The sequence below is a fragment of the Suricata suricatta genome, chromosome 1 (genome assembly GCF_006229205.1).
Source record: "Suricata suricatta isolate VVHF042 chromosome 1, meerkat_22Aug2017_6uvM2_HiC, whole genome shotgun sequence".
Lineage (NCBI taxonomy): Eukaryota > Metazoa > Chordata > Mammalia > Carnivora > Herpestidae > Suricata > Suricata suricatta.
The window spans coordinates 15,276,093-15,295,566 of NC_043700.1; the positions used below are offsets into that span (position 1 = coordinate 15,276,093).

Genomic DNA, 19,474 nt, shown 5'->3' on the forward strand with positions numbered 1-19,474 from the left:
ATTTAGTTTGTTTTACTCTTCAACCTGGGTATGCAAGTGTATCTTTTAAATTTGGGGGTAGAGGCCATGCTAATGATGTTAAAAGTTAGCAACCAAGATTTACAGGACTTTTTAGAACTTGTAAGATGGCACAAATCTAAATATATCTCATTAGTAAAATTCATTTAAAGGCATGCAATAAGCCACACTCGGGATGCAGTTACCTTTAATTTTGGTGAGTTTATCTCCTGTTGATAAGGGTCTTTAGGGAAAGGGGGAGGTGTGTAGGGCTGACAAGGCGTAGAGGCCAAGTCAGAGACAGAGGCCCAGGGAGAATGGAAAGGAAGGGAGGGAAGGAGAGAGCTGGGAAAAGGTGTAGACGTTCGATCTCCCGGAGAAAATGAAGGCAGCTTAAAGATTGAGGAAAGACAAGATGTGATTATGCTTGTGCCCAGAATGAGGTTTGTGTGGTCTTTAGAGAATATCCCCCAAACTTGAATAATGTTCAAGTTCCCACATGTCCTGGGAAGTGATATTTATGACAAATTATTGCTTTAAAAGCACTAATTTTTTCTTTCGAATTTGATTCAAAATTCCCAGGGAGTGTGATCATTTTTCTAATGTAGGTGGCTGGACAGAATACCCCCGCCCCATATTTTACAATTTTAGAATATATTTACAGGATGGCTGCTTCTGAACATGAAGGAAAAACTACCAACCTGCAATGACTCGTTGTAACTTGCTTGTAAAGTCGATCACGATTTCTAGCTGGTTGGTTACAAAGCTGGGAAACTGATGATGTGCACTGGAGTGCGCCTGCACTTGGGTGACAGACCTGATAGGATCCTGGGCACCGCCTTCTACCCAATCACGTCTTACAATTGATTATGTTTAAGGAAAATTAGCTATTTGAATAACTGACTTAGAAACACGCTCCACTTTCTGTAATGAATGATTCCTTTTATGAAGTAGTGTATTTATTTTATACAAATACAGGCAATGGAATTATATCATACATGGCTGGGTTCTTTGGGAAGGTGACCTCTCCTGGTTAAGGAATGAGCTGAGCCTTGGGGTTTTGTGGGTGTTTCGGGGTCACATGGGCACTGGTCATTATTTTAGCCCAAGAACACCCTGTAGTACAGGCCACATGCCTCCATGTTTGTTATTGGCAAGATCTTAAAGAAAACTATGGGACTTTAAAAATTACTTTCATTTTCTAAGATTTTAAAATAGAGGATCCAGGGGGGAAAGGGACTTGAATAGTAGCATGATATAAAACATTTTGTTTCATAATTTCAGTATTTGCCAGCTTTAATATTTTCTTTTTAATTTACACATTACATATGTGAGAGATCAAGTTTTGTTTTTGTTTAAAGTGAAACATTTACAAACTAAAGATTTAGGATATTTTCCCACTTTACTAATTATGATCACTCCTCAAGATTCTTTATAAGATGAAAATGCATTTGTAGTCTTAAGTAGTCACCAACTTGAAGAAATGACTTCTTCAGAGAGTTAAAAGGGTATAGAAGTACATTTTTATTCTGTCTCTCTCCCTTCTTACATACTGCCACTAGAAATGGACTCGGCTTTCTGTGTATCAATTTTCTCATCTCTAACTTGGGGCTAATAACCCATCTCACTGATGAAGAGTTCTTAGGATACTGTCTGATACTCAGTATGAGTTCAGCCATGTAGCTATCATTATTAATAACAAAAAATCAGGAAGACTATAAATTATAGACTGCTTAAAATATGAATTTCTAGTCATAAGTGGCTAATGGAATTATACATCTACATCATCTTACGAAAATTTGCTGTGTTTCCATACACTCCTCTACCCTCAACTTACATAGTGCTTGTGTTTCTTAAGAGGAAGCCTTCTAGGGCAATGCAAAATTGATGTTTAATAATGTGATTAACTGTACTAGCTAAATATAATAAGCCTGGTTAGTTCTTCAGTAATTAGGCAAGATTAAAATACCTCATTACTGGTTTTCACTGCACTGCTGTCTTCCTTAGGGATCCTAGGGTCTGTGAGGCTGGCTACTGGATATTGTAAACAGTCAGGTTTCGTCTCTTCTTCCTCCTCTTCAATGTGCAGGCTTGGTGTCACCTCTGTGCCATCACGGGCACGCCACAAAGCATCTGGTTCTTGAGACTCTGCCCCTCTTCGGATGCCTGACATAACCCCCTCATAGATATCCTCATCTTCCTCTCCGATGACAGGGAGACTTTTGGACAAGGGACCCACATGAGTGTGTGCAGAGGCCACAAACTTATCACCTAGGACTTCAGGCACTTTTTCAGGACCTCCAAAGCCCTTTCGTATTTTTGTCAAATCTGCAAATTTGTTCTGAGTTGTCTTTCTGGGATCCTGAAGTGGTGTTGCCTCAGAGGGCCGGACTGCAGCTGAAGTCACCACAGAGCTGGGCAAAGGTAGCAGAGAAGAGGATTTGGCAGGTACGGATGCTGGAGGCAAGGGGAGGAGATCTGAGGGCTCCTCCTTAATTTCAAGGATGGTCTCCTCTAGGATATTTGGTTTGGCTTGGTCGGCTGATAAGGTTAAAGCACTAAACTTCTCTAATTCATCCAAGAAGTTGTCCAGAAAGTGAGGCGGTGTTGGGGTCAAAGGATTTGCTGATGGACACTTGGCTGTGAGACACAGCCCCCCCGGGGCCGGTCTGTCTGAGCCCGGTGGAGCTTTGTGCGTGGGAGGAGGGGCTGGTTCTCTGAGAGCCAACTTAGAAACAAGCAGGGATTATGAAGTTAAAAAAAGAAACCAAGGAAGTAATACATCAAAACACAGAGACAGAAATGCAGGAAAGGTGTGGTAATAAATACAAAAATATTTTATGCTGTGGTCTCCATTTGTAGATATTTGTAGTCAACCTAACTTGTTACTTGTGTCCTATAATAGGAATGAGGCATAAATAGAATTTATTTAGCTATTTTTTTAATGAAATATGATGTCCAGTCACCTTGGGGTGGGATAAAGAAGCCAAAGAGTCTCAAAACTCACATGGGCCTCCTAACAGAAGACTCGGTGGTCTTTAGTCCACCTAGCACCTGATATAAAGTGATACTATACATGAGGTCTGTTACTGGATAGAGAGCCACCCCTAGCAGGTCCTGTCTATGTTCAATTTTTAATAAGACAGAAATTACCTAAGTCTCACTTCATGGTCTACAGAAGCTCTCTTATTGACCAGTGTTCTATTTTATGCTCTTTGCTATGCAACACAATAGCAGACTTTGAAAATCTGTGAAATGCAGAAGAATTCTAGAGGATTGCTTTTCACTTTCACTTTATCTCATGGTCAGGAATATTATGTAGATGAGGAAGAAAGATCTTTAAATCCCACTACTGTCATGACTACCACTATCACTCTTACTACCTGCTGCTGCTATTCCTGGGCTATCACCGCCATGGTCACAATATGCATGCTAAGAGGTTCAAAGTGCTTAGCTTTACAATGGACTCGCTTCTACAAAAAGTCAAATTAAGTATCTGAGATATCTACATAACATAAATATACCTATAATACAAAAGTCATGTGATTACTTTTTCCCCTAAAGCATTAGAATTGAATTCAACTACACTAAAAAGCAGAAATATCAGAAACAGTATCAACTTATGTTTGAATCTCCCCTAAAATATAGTATGTCAAGCGGTGTGATTTGAGTATGTCAGAGTGATCCATGAGTCAATGAGTTCCTTCCTCTATTTGCAAATATCAGTTAGAAAATAGGATATATAACATTCAGTATATTTTGGATGTCATGGCTTAGAAATATATTACAGTTCTTTTTCTGAAAATGATTCAGTTCAACACTAGTGAGAAGTTTCCCTTATTAAGTCAGTGATATCATAGATTACCGATGTGATGAAATCATTAAGCATTTTTTAAAATTATGGACATAAACTTTTCAACATATTTTCTTTCCAGCAGTGAGAATAAAACACTAACTAGTTTTTAGTGAAATTTCCCTATTCATAAAATGTAAAATCTGGTGTTCTAAGAAAAAACTTAGGAAACTGAAAATACATTTAAATCATATTCACAGCAAAGATTGAAACACTGTAATCTACAGTATTATGTTGCCAGTATTAATTAGGACATTCTGGAAGAACTTCTTAAATATTAAATAAGGCTTTATAGATAAATGCTTATTTTTCTTATAATATTTTATTTGAAGGTGCATCCATTTTGAAATTCATCTGGTAGTTCTTTTAAGATGACTGAATGATAAATAAGATAAATATATGGATGAAGATTCTGATATTTTTATCAGTAGGAACTATTGAAGGAAGGATGTTGATCTCTAAAGCTAAGCTCTGGTAGTGAAGTCAACCTACTAAAGGATATTCTGGAAAAACTTTATAATCAATCAGACAAAATCTCATTACTATTCCGTTATCCAGTGTTACCAAATTGTTATATTAGCCAATGATAAGGGATTCAGAGCAATTACCCTGCAATGGAAACCCAGTCTTCAAAGAAGAGTAGAATAAATGAAATATCCTTTGAAAATAAAATGCTTCTCTTGAGAGAGTAGATTGTTGGATCACTCACATAGGCAAAGTCCTTCTAGACTCATTTTCAAGGAGTAGCTTGGGGATGCTTATTGCACTGGGACATGAAATGACTTCATGTTTGTGATGTTGATGCTCTTTCGCTAGTGCTAAATGGCGTATTTTCCCATGTCCCAGCCTTGATCTCAATTAAAATTTTTAATAAGTTATGAGAAACAAAATGTTTAAAATGTTGGGAAGTACTCACATATTATATACTCATATATACATTATAACTCATATTATAATTCAATAGAAAATTAAGAAAAACTTCACACTGTGAGTAAAGAAAGTAGAATAGTCTTTTCTAATTAACCAGTTCAGGAAGCAAAGCCCCCTTTAAACTAAATATTGAGAAAGGTAATTAGCTACCAGTTCAAGTGAGATCTGACAGAAAATCATCCTAAACCAATAAAATAAACTTGAGGGCTCCTAAGAACCAATGACATTTTCATTCAAACTAATAAACTGACTTACAGACCTTAATTAAAAATTTTTACTCCTTCTCTTTTTATATTAAAATACCCTAAGACTTTTACAGAATTTTGCCACCATATATTGTTGAAATAAACCACTTTGGGTTCTATATATCTACCTACCAATACATTCTATCCTTATATATACTATTTATACCTATATATAACCCATGTAAAATATGCATATATAAAAATGAAATCAAGCTTCAGAAAAAAAATGAGTTTAAAATAGCAGATATATATATACAGATGTATGTCATATAGGATTTTATGATGCTAATGTTTTCTCTTTCAGTCTTTTAATTGGAAAATAAAATTATCAAAACAAAGCATTAAATCTTTGTGCTAGCACCCCTCAGAAAAATTAAATTATATTGGCTTGACATGGCACGCACACTTAGAAACATAACATACACATTTTGTGCTTTGCAATAGGTCTGATGTTTTAGTCTGAGCCTAACGTCACATATTGATGATTGTACATCAAGCTCGCACAGGGCACCAATATGCTAGAATGTCTTCTTACCTTATTTGAACTTAAGCTGTGGATTCTATCACTAGAATAGCTGTGGGGGATCGGAGGGTCAGGGTAGTCCTCAGCACCTTTGGTTGTATTCTTCTTGACAACTTCTACATAGGAAACAGGGAAGATGCCTTGTCTGCTGGTTCCTGGAATTTTACCTTCATACCAGTTTTGATCAACTCTTTTGAGAAGAATAACTCTATCTCCCTGTAATGAATATTAGGAAAATGCATTATAAGTAGAGATGCAAGAACATAAAAAATGTAATTGTCAATATTTTCTAATAAACAGTAGTTTTCCATCTGGGAAAGTTTGGTATCTCCATTTTTTACTGTTGTTGTTTGTTTTTGTCAGGAAAATAGAAACAAAGTCTCTGAGCTCACTCCCGAATTACAGATTATCAATATAGATGCAATTTAATCATTCATCGATTACATTAGACTCTCCCTGAGGGTGCTTGGTTTATGGGAATGGGCTTATACATGTTCACACTGCTACCATGTGAAATGACTTGTGTAAGTTACATTAAGAAGCAAAGTAGTTTAACAGGGAAAACCTCAATGACAGTAGTGTTATCCTATCATTGACAGGATTCAGGGGCATGACCTTTTGTAGGAAGAGCTTCAAAACAGTGCAACGCAGCCCACTGTGATTGTGTGTCTGAAATGGAGTACAGAAGTCAAGCTCCGGAAGGGAGGAAGTTGAATGGGATTCTGTTTTTCTTCCTTGATCTACATGTGGTAAGTAGGAGCAAAGAGTAAGGCTAGCAGGATGGATCAAAGAATGTACCCTAGATAATTCGTGGGTGTGGCCAGGGCGGACACCCACCTGGTCTGCCTCAAGATAGTGTAACCCCACTCGCTATCCATTCTGATTGGCTGGTGGCCATGCCACAGCGGCCATCGCACATTCTTACAGAGCCCCTGGCTTTAGCAAGAACAGAAAGTTCTACAATCACTATTCTTGATACCTACAGTGATCATAACGATGCCCACAAAACCTAGTTTACATTTTAGCTCAAAACCACACATGGCCCAGAAACAAGTTGGCAAAACTCGGTTAAAAGGCAAAAACTCCGCTGTTGCATCCAGCACGTGATACGGAAGTTTGGGCAGATGCTGGCGCACCGGAGCGGCACACAACCCAAACTTCAGTGCAGCCGGGGGTCCTTCTTCAGGGGGTTCTCAGGGTGAAAGTTTTCCTTTTGTCAAAATGCTTTTTATCGAACCCGTTCCACCCACCACTGCACAGAACATAACTGAAGAAGAGTAAATCCCCCTAATGATGTTCTCAGCAGTCCACCGCTGCCAGGCTGTGGCTCGAGCTACATCGCATCAGCAGAAGCTTCTCTTACAGTATGAAACGTCTGCGGAAGGTCGCGGACTGCTGTGTGGCCGCTGGGAGGGTGGACAGGACAATCGGTTCATGATGCAGAACCGGGGCAGAGAAGGGAGAGCGGGATGAGGTTCTGCCAGTACAAGAACAGTGCTGTTTCCCTTCCTTGCTCCTGGCTAAGGGCTTCCCCAGTAGAGGAAGAGGTTCCAGAACCATGCTGCCTGTGACTCTCTAGCCTGTGCTCTGTGCAGACATGGGGTCACCTCAACTAATGAATGTGATGGTTTAGGAAACCATGAAAAGAGTTCATTTGATCTTTTTGTACAGAAACAAATTAAAAAGAGTTCTTTCTGGGGGCACCTGGGTGGTTCAGTCAGTTAAGCATCCAGTTCTTGGTTTCGGCTCAGGTCGTGATCTCACAGTTTGTGAGTTCGAGCCCCACATAGGGCTCTGTCAACATGGAGCCTGCTTGGGATTCTCTCTCTTCCTCTCTCTCTACCTCTCCCCCCCATGCTCACTCTCTCTCTAAATAAATAAATAAATAAACATTAAGAAATTAATAAAAGAGTTCTTTTTGAAATTATTAAGATACTAGAAGTGGGTCGGTTGCTAGTGAAATTTGGGTCAGTCATGAGGCCTAGAGAAGGCTGATCAAGGGAACACCCCTGTGCAAATGGCTCCTCAGAAAGGCTCTGTGGCGAGAAGTACTTTCATTATGTTAGAACCATTCCTGGATTCCAAGGTAAAAGTAGATGTCGGAACACCTATTTTTTTTTTTTATTTGAATAATAAGACAGCAGGACAAAAATATTTTGAAGTGTATGAAAGTGCTTTTCCTTTTGATGTTTCCACATGTAGAGCTCCTGGGTAGTCAGCCTGAGGCGCCCCTCGGAGAAGATGTGGAACCTGCCAGCTAAGCCTGGAGGGAAAGTCTCTCTGAGAAGCTTTGCATCCCCCAGGGGACCTCTTTTGGAAGGACACGGAGCTGAGCGGTAGGTGACCACGCCTCAGGGTGGCCTCACAGAGTCCTTTGTAGCACAAGGGGAAACACAAAAATGTCTAAGGAAAAAGATAACCCATTTTAGTTTTGAAAACACACAGCCTTTCAAAAGCACTGTTGCATATGACGGCCAGGTACCTTTCTCAGCGATAGCTCCACATTTGTGTCAGCACTGAAATTATATTTGGCTGTAGCTTCTCCGATTTCTCCAGGCTGGGCTGGGGGCGGCGGTCTCGCCGGCTGTGCTTTCTCAGGAGGTGTGAGTTTCTATGGAGGAGAAAAGTTACTTAATCTTGACCTGTGGCAACTTTGGAAATAACAGCCATGGGAGAGGGAAGGGGGACGACTTACCTCCACGTATGAGATGGGAAAAATGCCCACTCTCCCGTGGTGCTCTCCCTCATACCAATTTTGATCGATTTTCCTGAGGATGTAGACAGTATCTCCTTTCTTAAACGACAGCTCCCTGGAAGAGACATGTTTCAGTGTGTTTTTCCCCCTGATGTATAGCGATTATTCTTAAGACCAACACTCTCACTCAATCTGTATTTGGCTGAGAAATATACTTTCAATACGAAATAATCTGTCAAGCCCAGTGACTTAAGGATTTTCCTTGCAAACTTTTAGCATTCACATACAACTTTAAAAGCGATTTCAAGAAAAGAACAAGTAGAAACCTCACATTTGATATAAGTCACCAGCAAATTGATATCAAATGGAAAGACAGGGACGGGCTACTGCCTTGTAATCATGAGTTTCTAGTGGAGGCGTTGGTAAGCTTGGCGTAATGATAGATTCCTTCTGCTGTGATTTTGTTTGTCCTGAAGCTAGTGAGATTGTTAGCTAGAACCTTAACTTCTCTTTCTTTCTGTCTCCTTTCCACGTGCTAAAGCTTACAACAGGGAAAATACATAGTTAGCTTTAGCACAGAAGTGCTAAAAAAATATTTAAACAAAACAAAAATATTAAATGTTAAACAAAACAAAACAGAATTTAATGTTTTACCGTCCAACAGCTTTATTAGTACCAGGCATGTTTTGTTTCTGGAAATCAGACTAGGAAGCCTCGCTTTTTTCAAAAAAACGTCACTCAGAGAAAACTTTTCCTTTTAAATATGAAAAGAAATCTTTTCTATTTTTAAAGGCTTATATTTAAACATTTTAAGCCTTTTAGATAAAGGACAGAAATCTCACTTAGCAGTTTTCAAAACTGTGTCCCTTTCATCTCAGACCCAGAATTTCTTTTTTCTTTTAATTAAAAAAAATGCTTTTTAAAAATTTTTGAGAGACAGAGAGAGAGTGCAAGCAGGGGAGGGTCAGAGAGAGAGGGAGACACAGAATCTGAAGCAAGCTCCAGGCTCTGAGCTGTCAGCACAGAGCCCCTTGCAGGGCTCGAACCCACAAACTGTGAGATCATGACCTGAGCCAAAGCCAGATGCTTAACCGACTGAGCCACCCAGCGCACCCCCCTTTTTTTGAATTAAAAAAAATTTTTTTACAGACCCAGTATTTCTGAGTCATGTTATGGTCAGCTTGCTTTCTCCCTCCCTGAACCCTTTTGAAAAGTGGCCACTGACAACCTTTGGAAATGACATTTTATCTCTTTTTCCTATTTAACAATTGAGACATTATGTTTGGTGAGTTGCTGAGCTGAATCGGTAGCTGAATTCTTAAAAAATTAAACTTTTTTGCATTAGGTAAAGACAAATAGCTTTTAAAACAGGTATTTATTTAAAGCAGATATGTCTGTCTCTGGTTTGTAAGATGTTAGGCACAAAAAAAAGCACTCACATCTAGCTATTAATTAAAAACACATAAAAATGTGGCTGGGCCTTTGCTAACAGTGGTGCCTCTGGGTGTGTGAGCCTTTTAAAGCTGCACGAGTCGTCCAGAATCTTGATTTTTGTGTCCAATAGGTTAACTGCACTCTTTACTTCTCCTGAGAGCAGAATGAGAGGTATACAGCTGAGCTGTGGGCAGATAAATGTATTTATGGTATGTGGGAAACATTTTTCTTTTTAGTAAAATTACGGGATGGCTTCCATGGGTGGTCATTGAATTGACTTCTCTGAAGGTTGACACAGTCAGATTGCGTTGGCCTAGTAAGATTTTTGTGAAAGGTGGGGGTGGTGCAGATAACCCTTCAGAGAGCCATTTGCAAGCCTGGAATGTTCGCTGATGAAGAGCTTTCACAGGAGGACACGGCCTTGGAGGATGGTGTGAGGCTTGGCAATTGGAGCAAACAAAATCCAGCGACACAATCAGCACCCTGACACTTTTCCTCTGCATTGCACGTCACTTTTCTCTCACAGCTTGGTTTTTATTGAGCCTTCTCAAAAAGCTGTGGCCCCGGGGGAGATGCCTTTCCAGTATCATATGCCCTGTCATTCCTCAGGGGTTCTTACATTTAAAAAAGCTTTCGACTGCTTGTCACAAAGAGGAAATGAAATTTACATGTTCTGTATCATTCTTTTATAAAATCGGCATGCATCATGCACACTGCCGCACCCGATCCACAGAGCAGTAACGAGGACGAGAAGGCAGTAGAAATGAAGCAGATGTTACTTATCTCATCAAAAAGAGTAAAGATGTAAGTTTTTCTTCAGGATTTTTTTAAATACCAGATTTAAGCCATATTTGACATCTTAATTTCTTTTTTTTAATTTTTAAAAATGTTTATTTATATATTTACTTTGAGGGCGCGAGAGAGAGAGAGGAGAGAGAGGGAGTGAGCTGAGGAGGGGAAGAGAAAGAGGCGAGAGAAATTCCAAGTGGGCTCTGTGCTTGCAACCCAATGCAGGGCTCGAACTTACGAACTGTGAGATCATGACCTGAGCGGAAACCAAGAGTCAGACACTTAACCGACTGAGCCACTTGGGTGCCCTGACATCTAAATTTCTAATAGCGTTTTCCTATTTAGGTCATTCTTCATCTCAGCAGCCTTACCAAATTCTGTGTGATTTTATCTTTTTATATGTCTTATGTCAGAGACAGTTTCTAGAACTATTAATATAATGTGTATTTTTATGAATGAAGTATTTTGTTATTATATATGTTCAGTCTAAACAACAAAGGATAGGGGCGCCTGGGTGGCTCAGTCGGTTGAGCATCTGACTTTGGCTCAGGTCATGATCTCGCAGTTTGTGGGTTTGAGCCCCGCATCAGGCTCTGTGCTGAGAGCTAGCTCAGAGCCTGGAACCTGCTTCAGATTCTATATCTCCCTCTATCTCTGACCCTCCCCTGTTCATGCTCTCTCTCCCTCTCTCTCTCTCAAAAATAAATAAAACATTTAAAAATTTTTTTTAAATTAAAAAAATAAACAACAAAGGATAATGTAATGCCAATATACAATGATTTCAATATCTTCAATTCTAATGGGGACCAAAGTTTCTTAAATAAGGTCTGTACACATGGACCATGACAGATCTAGAAGACTTCCTCCTATTTAGACCTCCTATGTGCTTAGGACCAGCCTTTCTTAACCACATGCTCATCTGATAAACAAGTTTCTAAGGACAAAGGGTAAAAAAAAATACTGTAGCAAAGGAGTATGAAAACACTAACATCAAGAGACTGCAGGAGAGGGACGCCTGAGTGCCTCAGTCCATTAGGTGTCCAACTCTTGATTTCAGCTCAGGTCATGATCTCCCTACTTTGGTGTCAGCACTGAGTGTGGAGACTGCTTGGGATTCTCAATTCAATCTCTCTCTGTCTCACTCTCTCTCTCTCTTCCTCCCCCCCTCCCCTGCTCCCACCTTTCTCTCTCTCTTGAAAAAAAAGAAAAGAAAAGAAAAGAAAAGAAATGACCACAGGAGATAATTTTGCTCACGATCTCCAAGTTTTGAGTGTTAAGACATAGAGAATTTACTATAAGAATCTTTGTACACAGTACTACCCTTCAACCACACAAACTATCCTGGATGTAACTGGATAAATAAATGTTATCAAATTCTCTCAGTTAGTGTGAGTTACTCCCCAACACTGTGTTTTTAGGTTATTCTTGACACAAAACCTCTAGAAAAAAAGATTCTTAGTTCCGTCTTATTTTCCCTGTCCTTTTGAGCTCATGGTGCTCTAACATGTTTAGTATCACTTGAAACCCAAAGCTTCTCAAGTAAATTCCAAATGAAAATAAAATTAGCCTTATCACAATTAATTGTGAAGGCACCATTGGTTACAGTTGACTGCTGAATTGGGTGAACTGGGACTTAGACCTTATTTGTAATACATCCCATTACAATATTTACCTCTTAAAGTATTACCAAAGTATTTAAACCAACTTGAGTTGTACAATGAATTCTCATCTTACTTACTTAGATGTCTGAGCTTTAAAATCGTAAACAGCTTTTGCAGGCAATTTCTGAAAGGGAAAGTAAACAATTAGTGCTAACTTAAAATTTGGATTTATTTGACAAGAAAGCAATTTCATGTGACTTAAAGGGAAATGAAAGCACAATTAGTGATTAAACATATATAATGTAAACCCTCTACGCAACAGTTAGTTCTTCATTTCGGTATTTGAGCTGTAACAGGAGTGTTAATAGAGGGCTTGCTCACTGTAATTACTGAATATCATATTTCCTCCTAGGAACTAAGGCAGATGAACACAGTAATAGGGGAATACAATTCCAGAGAGTTCTGTCTTAGGGATAATTCTGGCTTTTTCCTGGGACGGTTGCAGAGGATCAGTTGCTCTGTGTCTTATATATTAACACAACTCCTTTGGAATCATAATAAAAAAAGGAAAAAGTCATAAAGGAAGCCATCATCCCTTTTACTAAACAATTATTAACATCGTAGCAAAGAAGTATTAACCCAATTCTCATTGGGAAGCTAGTTTGTGGCCCAAAGTATAGGCTTGGTCACCTTGCATTCCCTGGAGGGTTCAGGAATTCTTTAGCAACACGGTAAATCAGCCATTCACCTTTTGGTCATGATGAGATGTGACACACACTCACCTTCATCACCCTGCACCCCCTAACTAGCCACTCCAGCTCTTCCTTTTGTACTTCCCAGTTATCTCCTCACCCCACTCTCCCTCTTTGTGATTCTGTGAACTTTAGGCAGCCTGGGACATGCCTGACTTCTTCAGGGGTCCCACGGGTACTGGGCTAGAGGAGACAACCTATAGTGATTCTCCTGGAGTGGCTGCCAGTCCCAGACCACTCTTCAGTCACTGTCAAACCTTCACAGTTCCAAGATAGCATGAACCAGAGCCCCAGCTTTGGCTCGGGGCCATGCACAAAGAGCTAGTTGGCAGGTGGTTCCTAGGAGCAGTGATCTTCCAAAGATGGCTTCCAGCAAAAGCAGGCCAGCAAAAATTATGTCGAATTTGTATTGATTTGCAATACAGGTGACCTAGAGCTGTCCCCTACATCAGTGGGGAAGTTTGTACTGGGAAGTCTTCTTCCACGGGGCAGCCCCACTCAACACTCTCACACAGTTGTTCATTCATGGGTGTCTGGTCAAGACTCAGAGAGGCCTCCCTGCCGAAACGGACTGCAGCTGGGGGAGGTCTACAGCTGGGGTCGGGGTGCGGGCTGCCTCGAATCCTTTGCTTGGCCTCCGGGGAAGCTGTTTCTAGTTTTTCTCCTGTCATTTTTATATTCTTGATCTGGGTTCTTTACTGGTTTTGGAAAAAACTCTGGCTGACAAATGCTTTATCAGATATGCTGTGAAAAAAAGACTTCAGTGCTATTAAACAGACCACCTCTTTTTCTGGAGTTCCTCTTCTTTCCCTCGATGCACTTCGCCCCAGGTCAGTCATAGTGGATGAGTAACTTCTAGGCAACTCATGGTCTGTGGGAAAGGACAGGGTCAGAGTGAGTGTCCACAAAATTAAAAGCTGATTTTTTTTGGCCATTTTCCCTGGTGGCAACTGTCCTTTGGATTTAGAGAGACACCACAATGGAAGACATGGGTATAAAACTCATAGATAAATTATAAAGTTGCGATAGAAGACACCAAACCAGAGCATCTCAAAAGGGAAGAATATCGGAGTTTGCAGAAGGGTTATAATCACACATGTAATTGGTACACATCTGATATAATTATGCTGCAGCACCCAGTGTAGACAATTGATACTCACAGGGATTTTTCTCATCACAGAGATTTAATGCTTTCTATTCCTTTTGCCTCCAATGTGTAATTACTTTTACGGGCAGGGGGTGCCTGGGTGGCTCAGCTGGTTGAGCATCCAACTCCATCTCAGCTCAGGTCATGATCTCAAAGTTTGTGGGTTTGAGCCTCGAGTTGGGCTCTGTGATGACAGCATGGAGTCTGTTTGGGACTCTCTCTCTCTCTCTCTCTCTCTCTCTCTCTCTCTCTCTCTCTCTGCCCCTCCACTGCTCATGCACACACTCTCTCTTACTCAAAATCAATAAACTTATAATTACTTTTATTGGGCCTATAGAAGATGGAGAATTAGAAAAAGCAATGATTAACAAAAACTAAGACATCTCACGGAACAACTTAAGAATGTAGTGACAAAAAAGAAAAATAAAGCATGATGATGGCAGAACTGTGGTTGAGTCCATTCCCCACCCCCATCCCTACACACTCGGTCCCCCGTCCCCCCTACCCTGTTGTTAAATACTTATTAAGTCTTAAGATGTCATCCCAAGGCTTAAAAGGCCTTTCTCTTTTGCCTTCCATTTTGTTCAACTGCCTTATCAGAAAGTATATACTTACTCTAAGAAACAAAGGGATAAAAATTCTCTGAATAGGAAGTGTCCTATTGGTTGCCAGACTATTGTGAAACACTGAATTATTTTTGTTCATCTTAAAGCACAGTATAGGGGCGCCTGGGTGGCTCAGCCGGTTGGGCCTCCGACTTTGGCTCAGGTCACGATCTCACATTCGTGGGTTCGAGCCCCGCGTCAGGCTCTGTGCTGGCAGCTCAGAGCCTGGAGCCTGCTTCTGACTCTGTCTCCCTCTCTCTCTGCCCCTCCCTGCTCATGCTCTGTCTCTCTCTGTCTCAAAAATAAATAAAACATTAAAAAAAGTTTAAAGCACAGTATAAATAATTACACCCCATTTATGATCACAAGTATCTCTTAATGGTTACTAACACTTTACACATGTATATGTGGAAATGTAACTAGAGGCTGAAAGCATTGCACTAGTCTCTGTTATAGAATTTTACCAGTATAACTGGGTCAAATTAGTAAATTCTTTCTCTTCTCCCTTTAATAAATTTAGTTATATTGCTTAACAAGAAGCATTAAAAATAAAATAAATCCAGCTATAAAGGAATTAAAAATGCTAATTAATAAAAAGAAGACATTGCTTACAGATTGTGACTACTTTGACTATAAGAAAGAATTGTTTACCTAACAGCAGGTGGATACCATTTACGTGACATATAAGGATAAATGTCTAACTATCAGTTGTGAATTCCAGAGTCTTTAGATTTAGTCAGGTAACGTGGCCACACAGGTTTCAGGTAAAACCTAATCAGTTATTTCAAGCATGAGAGAGGACTATGTGTCCTTTCTTTGATACTTTTATGATCATAAAGCTCTCATGCTGATCATTAAGTTGTAAATTACTTTTACTAATACGTGGAATATAAACTACTTTTCAATTGGGCTAAACAAAATGGGAGAGTAGATATGTTATTAAAAGACAAATACCTTTCAAAAGCAACAAAGCCCTCTCAGATCATGTTTCAATAATGTACTCTATCTGTACGTAAAATTTAGAGGTGATTATTATTATTGGTCCACTTAATTGAATACCTGGAATCCAATATTGAAAAACTGGAAATGGTAGCTAACTTATTAAAAACTTAAATTATGACATGTCTCAATCAGTGAAAATTTCAAATTATAGGCATTGATTTAAAAATTCTAATTTGTTGTTTTTGAAGCCGTTGTGTGGTCTAAATGAAAGCAAAGATAAATACTAATAAAATAAGCAGATTTGTGCAATGGTAGCTAACAAATGAGTCACATGTATTACATTAATATGAAATTTGCATTGTCTTTCTTTTCTTGCCCACAGTGATTATATTGTATACTACAAATTCTGAATTACTAGGAGTTTGCATCTTTTTTCTCTTACCTAATCCCTACATGATTTGGATCGAATCTCTTGTCTTTCCTGGGTCTCACCTATAAAACAGGGCTTATAATGGTACCTGTCACCTAGGTTTGGGCCAGTGTTAATTAGATAGTGTGTGTAGCACACTTGGCAATGCCCAGTGCATAGCAGACTGTTGACAATCCAAATTCCAGCAAGGAATGTTCTTTCCAGCTAGTACTTTAATAGTAAAAAAAAGGAATTGTATAAAAATTAATAAAAATATCAGAACCCCTAACAGACCTCGAAAATATGTCCTCTGCTTTTGAACTGTTATTGGTCCTTGTGTTGCCACTTCAGGTGATAATCCATCTATGAAAATGGAGTCGAGGGTCACTTTTAACCTAAATGGTCTAATTCAAATGTCAGCATTAGATTGTTTCAGCAGAAATAGAAAATAAAGTAATGGAAAGGAAAAGAAAATGAACACACTGAGTGATGGAAATGAGACTTTTGTCTATACAGCTTAAAGATATATTCACAAAAATTTTATCCCATGTGCCCTTTAAGAGTTGTTCAACATATCCTTTTCTCTTTTCATTGTCCATTGGTTACTACATTAAATATTTCAGTTTTGCTTCCTGAGTGTTTTGATGTAGTATCTTTATGTTGAATATAAGCAAATTATTTATTGAGTGAGTGACTATAAAGTTAATATAAAAATCAAGGAAAAAGCTATTTGTTATCAGTTTTGATTCATTTTATGACAAACAAGAGTCATCAGTCTCTTAAGGATACTGATACTCAATCATAGTTTCCTTGATGAGATCCTTTTAAATTGGTAAAATATGTTTAATTTGTTGTTTCGTTGAAAGTTGTTTCAACCCTAACATTAAGCTACAGGATGGTTTTCCCTTTTGATTTTGAATGAGTAAATTTTTGTGAATTGGTGATCACTTTAAGCCACACATCAAGTCCGAATGTCACATGGGCAAATGAGACTATTCAGGAAGACATGTTCGCACCACAAGCATTTGCTTCAAAACACATAATGACGCCAAGTGGTCTCACAGCTTAGGAATGATGAGATGTAGGGATGGAACATGAAAGAGTTGGACGGTGGGTGTCTGAACCACAAGGAGAAAGAAAGAAAAGCTCATCCACCTTGGAGACTCCGTGCACTCTCATGGTCTGGGGGGTGGTAGTTGGTGGTGGTGGCGTCCACATCTTGGAAAGAGGCACTGTGAGGCATTCTCCCACATTCGTTCTGGTACAAGGGGCAAGGAACAGCACCATCTGGAGGCAGTGAGTGGAAAGGCTGGTGCATGGGGCTCCTTTTTAGAGCTTTAAGTGATGAGTTCCTCTCGGGAATATCTGGCAGCAGTTCACTGATAAGACGGTGCAGGATACTGTTGTCGGGCAAACTTCCCCTTCTCTTTTCAGCTTTAATTTGGTCACAGATGTCTTTAAGGGCAGAGTCCAGAGCCTCAAACACAGACGCTTTACATTTCGCCTTTTCAGTCTGCTTTTTGGGAGTCGAACTCTTTTTCCTCCGGAAAGGCACAGGGCTGACTAGAAATGCAAGTTTAGAAAGGCCAGGGTCCATTTCCTGCCTTCTGGGCTCCTCAGCACTTTCGTACTTAGCTCTCTCGTGTTTCAGCATGGTGGTAAATCGAGTGTAGGAGGCTGGGCATCTGCCTTTGCAGGAGCTGATGAGGTGCCGGTGGTGGTGGTGGTGATGGTGGTGGTGATGGTGGCTGGATCCGTAAAAACTTTCAGAGGATGTGAAAGAAAAGTGATCAAAGTCACTCTCACTGCAAAAGGAGGATCCTTCTACGTGGATGTAATCACTGTGGTCAGATACAACGCCGTCTTGGTCACTGTCGGAAAACTCCATGTGAGTTCTCGGTTGCTCATCACTGGTGACTTCGATATGAATTGGCACCAGGGCTTTAGCCTCGTAGCTTCGTTGTACATGAGAAGGATGTCTACCTTGATTTTCTTCTTCCAGCAGAGACTCAATGGAAAACCGCCTTTTGGGACATAAACCATTTTGTTGAGGTTCTAGGGTTATAGGAGATAACATATCATCTCCTAAATTTGGCATGGATTTTGACTTTTGAATCAACTTTTCAAATTCAGAAATGCGAGTGGGGACCATGTCCCTGGGCACTTCCTCCGTGGACGACTGACTCCAGCCGTGGAGCAGGCCTTTGTGTTGCTGTTCCTTCTCGTACTGCATTATTCTCGACTTCACGGAGCAAATCACCTCTGAATTCATCAAATCCTTGCGGTTAATGCGGTGCATTTTCTTATACATTTTTAGGAACCCTGGGGCGTCATGGGCTGCCCTGTGCCGGAGCCTCGATCTGCCATTACTGCGGCCCTCCTGCATGTAGGGGGACGCCCAGGTCTCCGGGCAGCTGTCCTTGGAATCCTCTTCACATAGCAGAGACCCCATGCTTTCTGACTTGGCTTTTGGGTCCGGGAAGCTGTCGCAGTCATCATTTAGGAGATCGTCACAACTACGGGATTTGATTTTGGGAGAAACTGTCTCTTCAGTGCTGCTCCAGACCTCTGCATTCTGTCGGGCCATTTGCCAGCCATTCTTGAATGTGATGGCCCTCTGGGAGTCACGAGGGACATCCAAATGCTGTCTCTTGTAAGCATTACAGTAATCTAACTCATTGGAGGGGTTGCCGTTGAGCCCTGAGTAACTGTAAAGGGACGGACACATATCATCCCCACCTTTTAATCCAGGCCAGCGTGGTGGAAGAGAGACATTTGGAGAAGTTAAAAGGTTCACAAAGAGGAGAGCATGTCAGTTAGCATCAGATAGCATAGCAAAAGGAAAGCAGTTAGCATGGTTTAGTCTAGACACGGATTGTTAAACATGTAGCTTCAACTTTAGAGAAAAAATGCTAATTCTAAAGCAGGGTAATAACTTTTTCAATGAATGTAGCTTTGCAGATATTAGAGTTCGCAAAACCATGTATAAAAAGTAATTTGTGTAGTTTCGATACCTATTTGTATTGTGTTCATACATCTTTCTGCAAATGAGGTATGCACAACCACAATAGTATCTTGGAAGCTAATAGCGTGACCTGATGTAATCTAAAGGTTTAACAATTAAGGCCAAGATTTAATCACCTGAATAGGATTTGAGTCTCATTTGGTTTATAATGGTAGAGAGGTAAAGAGTAATTTATCAATTTGCATTTAGTTACCACTCCCGTAACTGTATTAAAAAACTTTTCGTGGGCATGAGATAGAAAAAGCAGTAAGACGAAGTATTTTCCAAACTTGCAAATTCAAGATGCTGTGAGCTACTGCTGCTAATATTTTTTCAAGAAAAATAGTTCAGCCTCTTTAAACATACAAATTTACCTCATTAGTTGCTCTACTTTCAACCTTTTATGAGACAGATTCTCATAAGAATAACTGGATATAGTATAAAACTTTCATCAGGGATTAATGCATCTTAGTTTTTTTCCCAAGGAGGTTGTTTTAAAATAAAATAATTTGCAGTTTGATAATAGCTAAAACTGGCCTCAATTTGGA

General features: G+C 39.9%; 1 protein-coding gene across 9 annotated transcripts in view; it reads right to left on the bottom strand.

Annotated features, from left to right (window-relative positions):
* SORBS2 (sorbin and SH3 domain containing 2) overlaps nucleotides 1–19,474 on the bottom strand; it is a 219,368-nt gene that overhangs the window by 16,887 nt on the left and 183,007 nt on the right. For 7 of the 9 annotated variants that reach the window (XM_029934742.1, XM_029934727.1, XM_029934736.1 and 4 more), the window contains 5 exons: nucleotides 13,602–13,690; nucleotides 12,205–12,251; nucleotides 8,244–8,358; nucleotides 8,031–8,159; nucleotides 5,561–5,764 (listed from right to left, as the gene is read on the bottom strand). In XM_029934742.1, coding sequence (XP_029790602.1) covers nucleotides 5,561–5,764; nucleotides 8,031–8,159; nucleotides 8,244–8,358; nucleotides 12,205–12,251; nucleotides 13,602–13,690 — 584 coding nt within the window. Of the gene's footprint in view, nucleotides 1–203; nucleotides 390–1,966; nucleotides 2,726–5,560; nucleotides 5,765–8,030; nucleotides 8,160–8,243; nucleotides 8,359–12,204; nucleotides 12,252–13,601; nucleotides 13,691–17,077; nucleotides 18,662–19,474 lie in introns of all 9 variants that reach the window. The other 2 variants (XM_029934703.1, XM_029934697.1) reach the window with 2 other exon arrangements.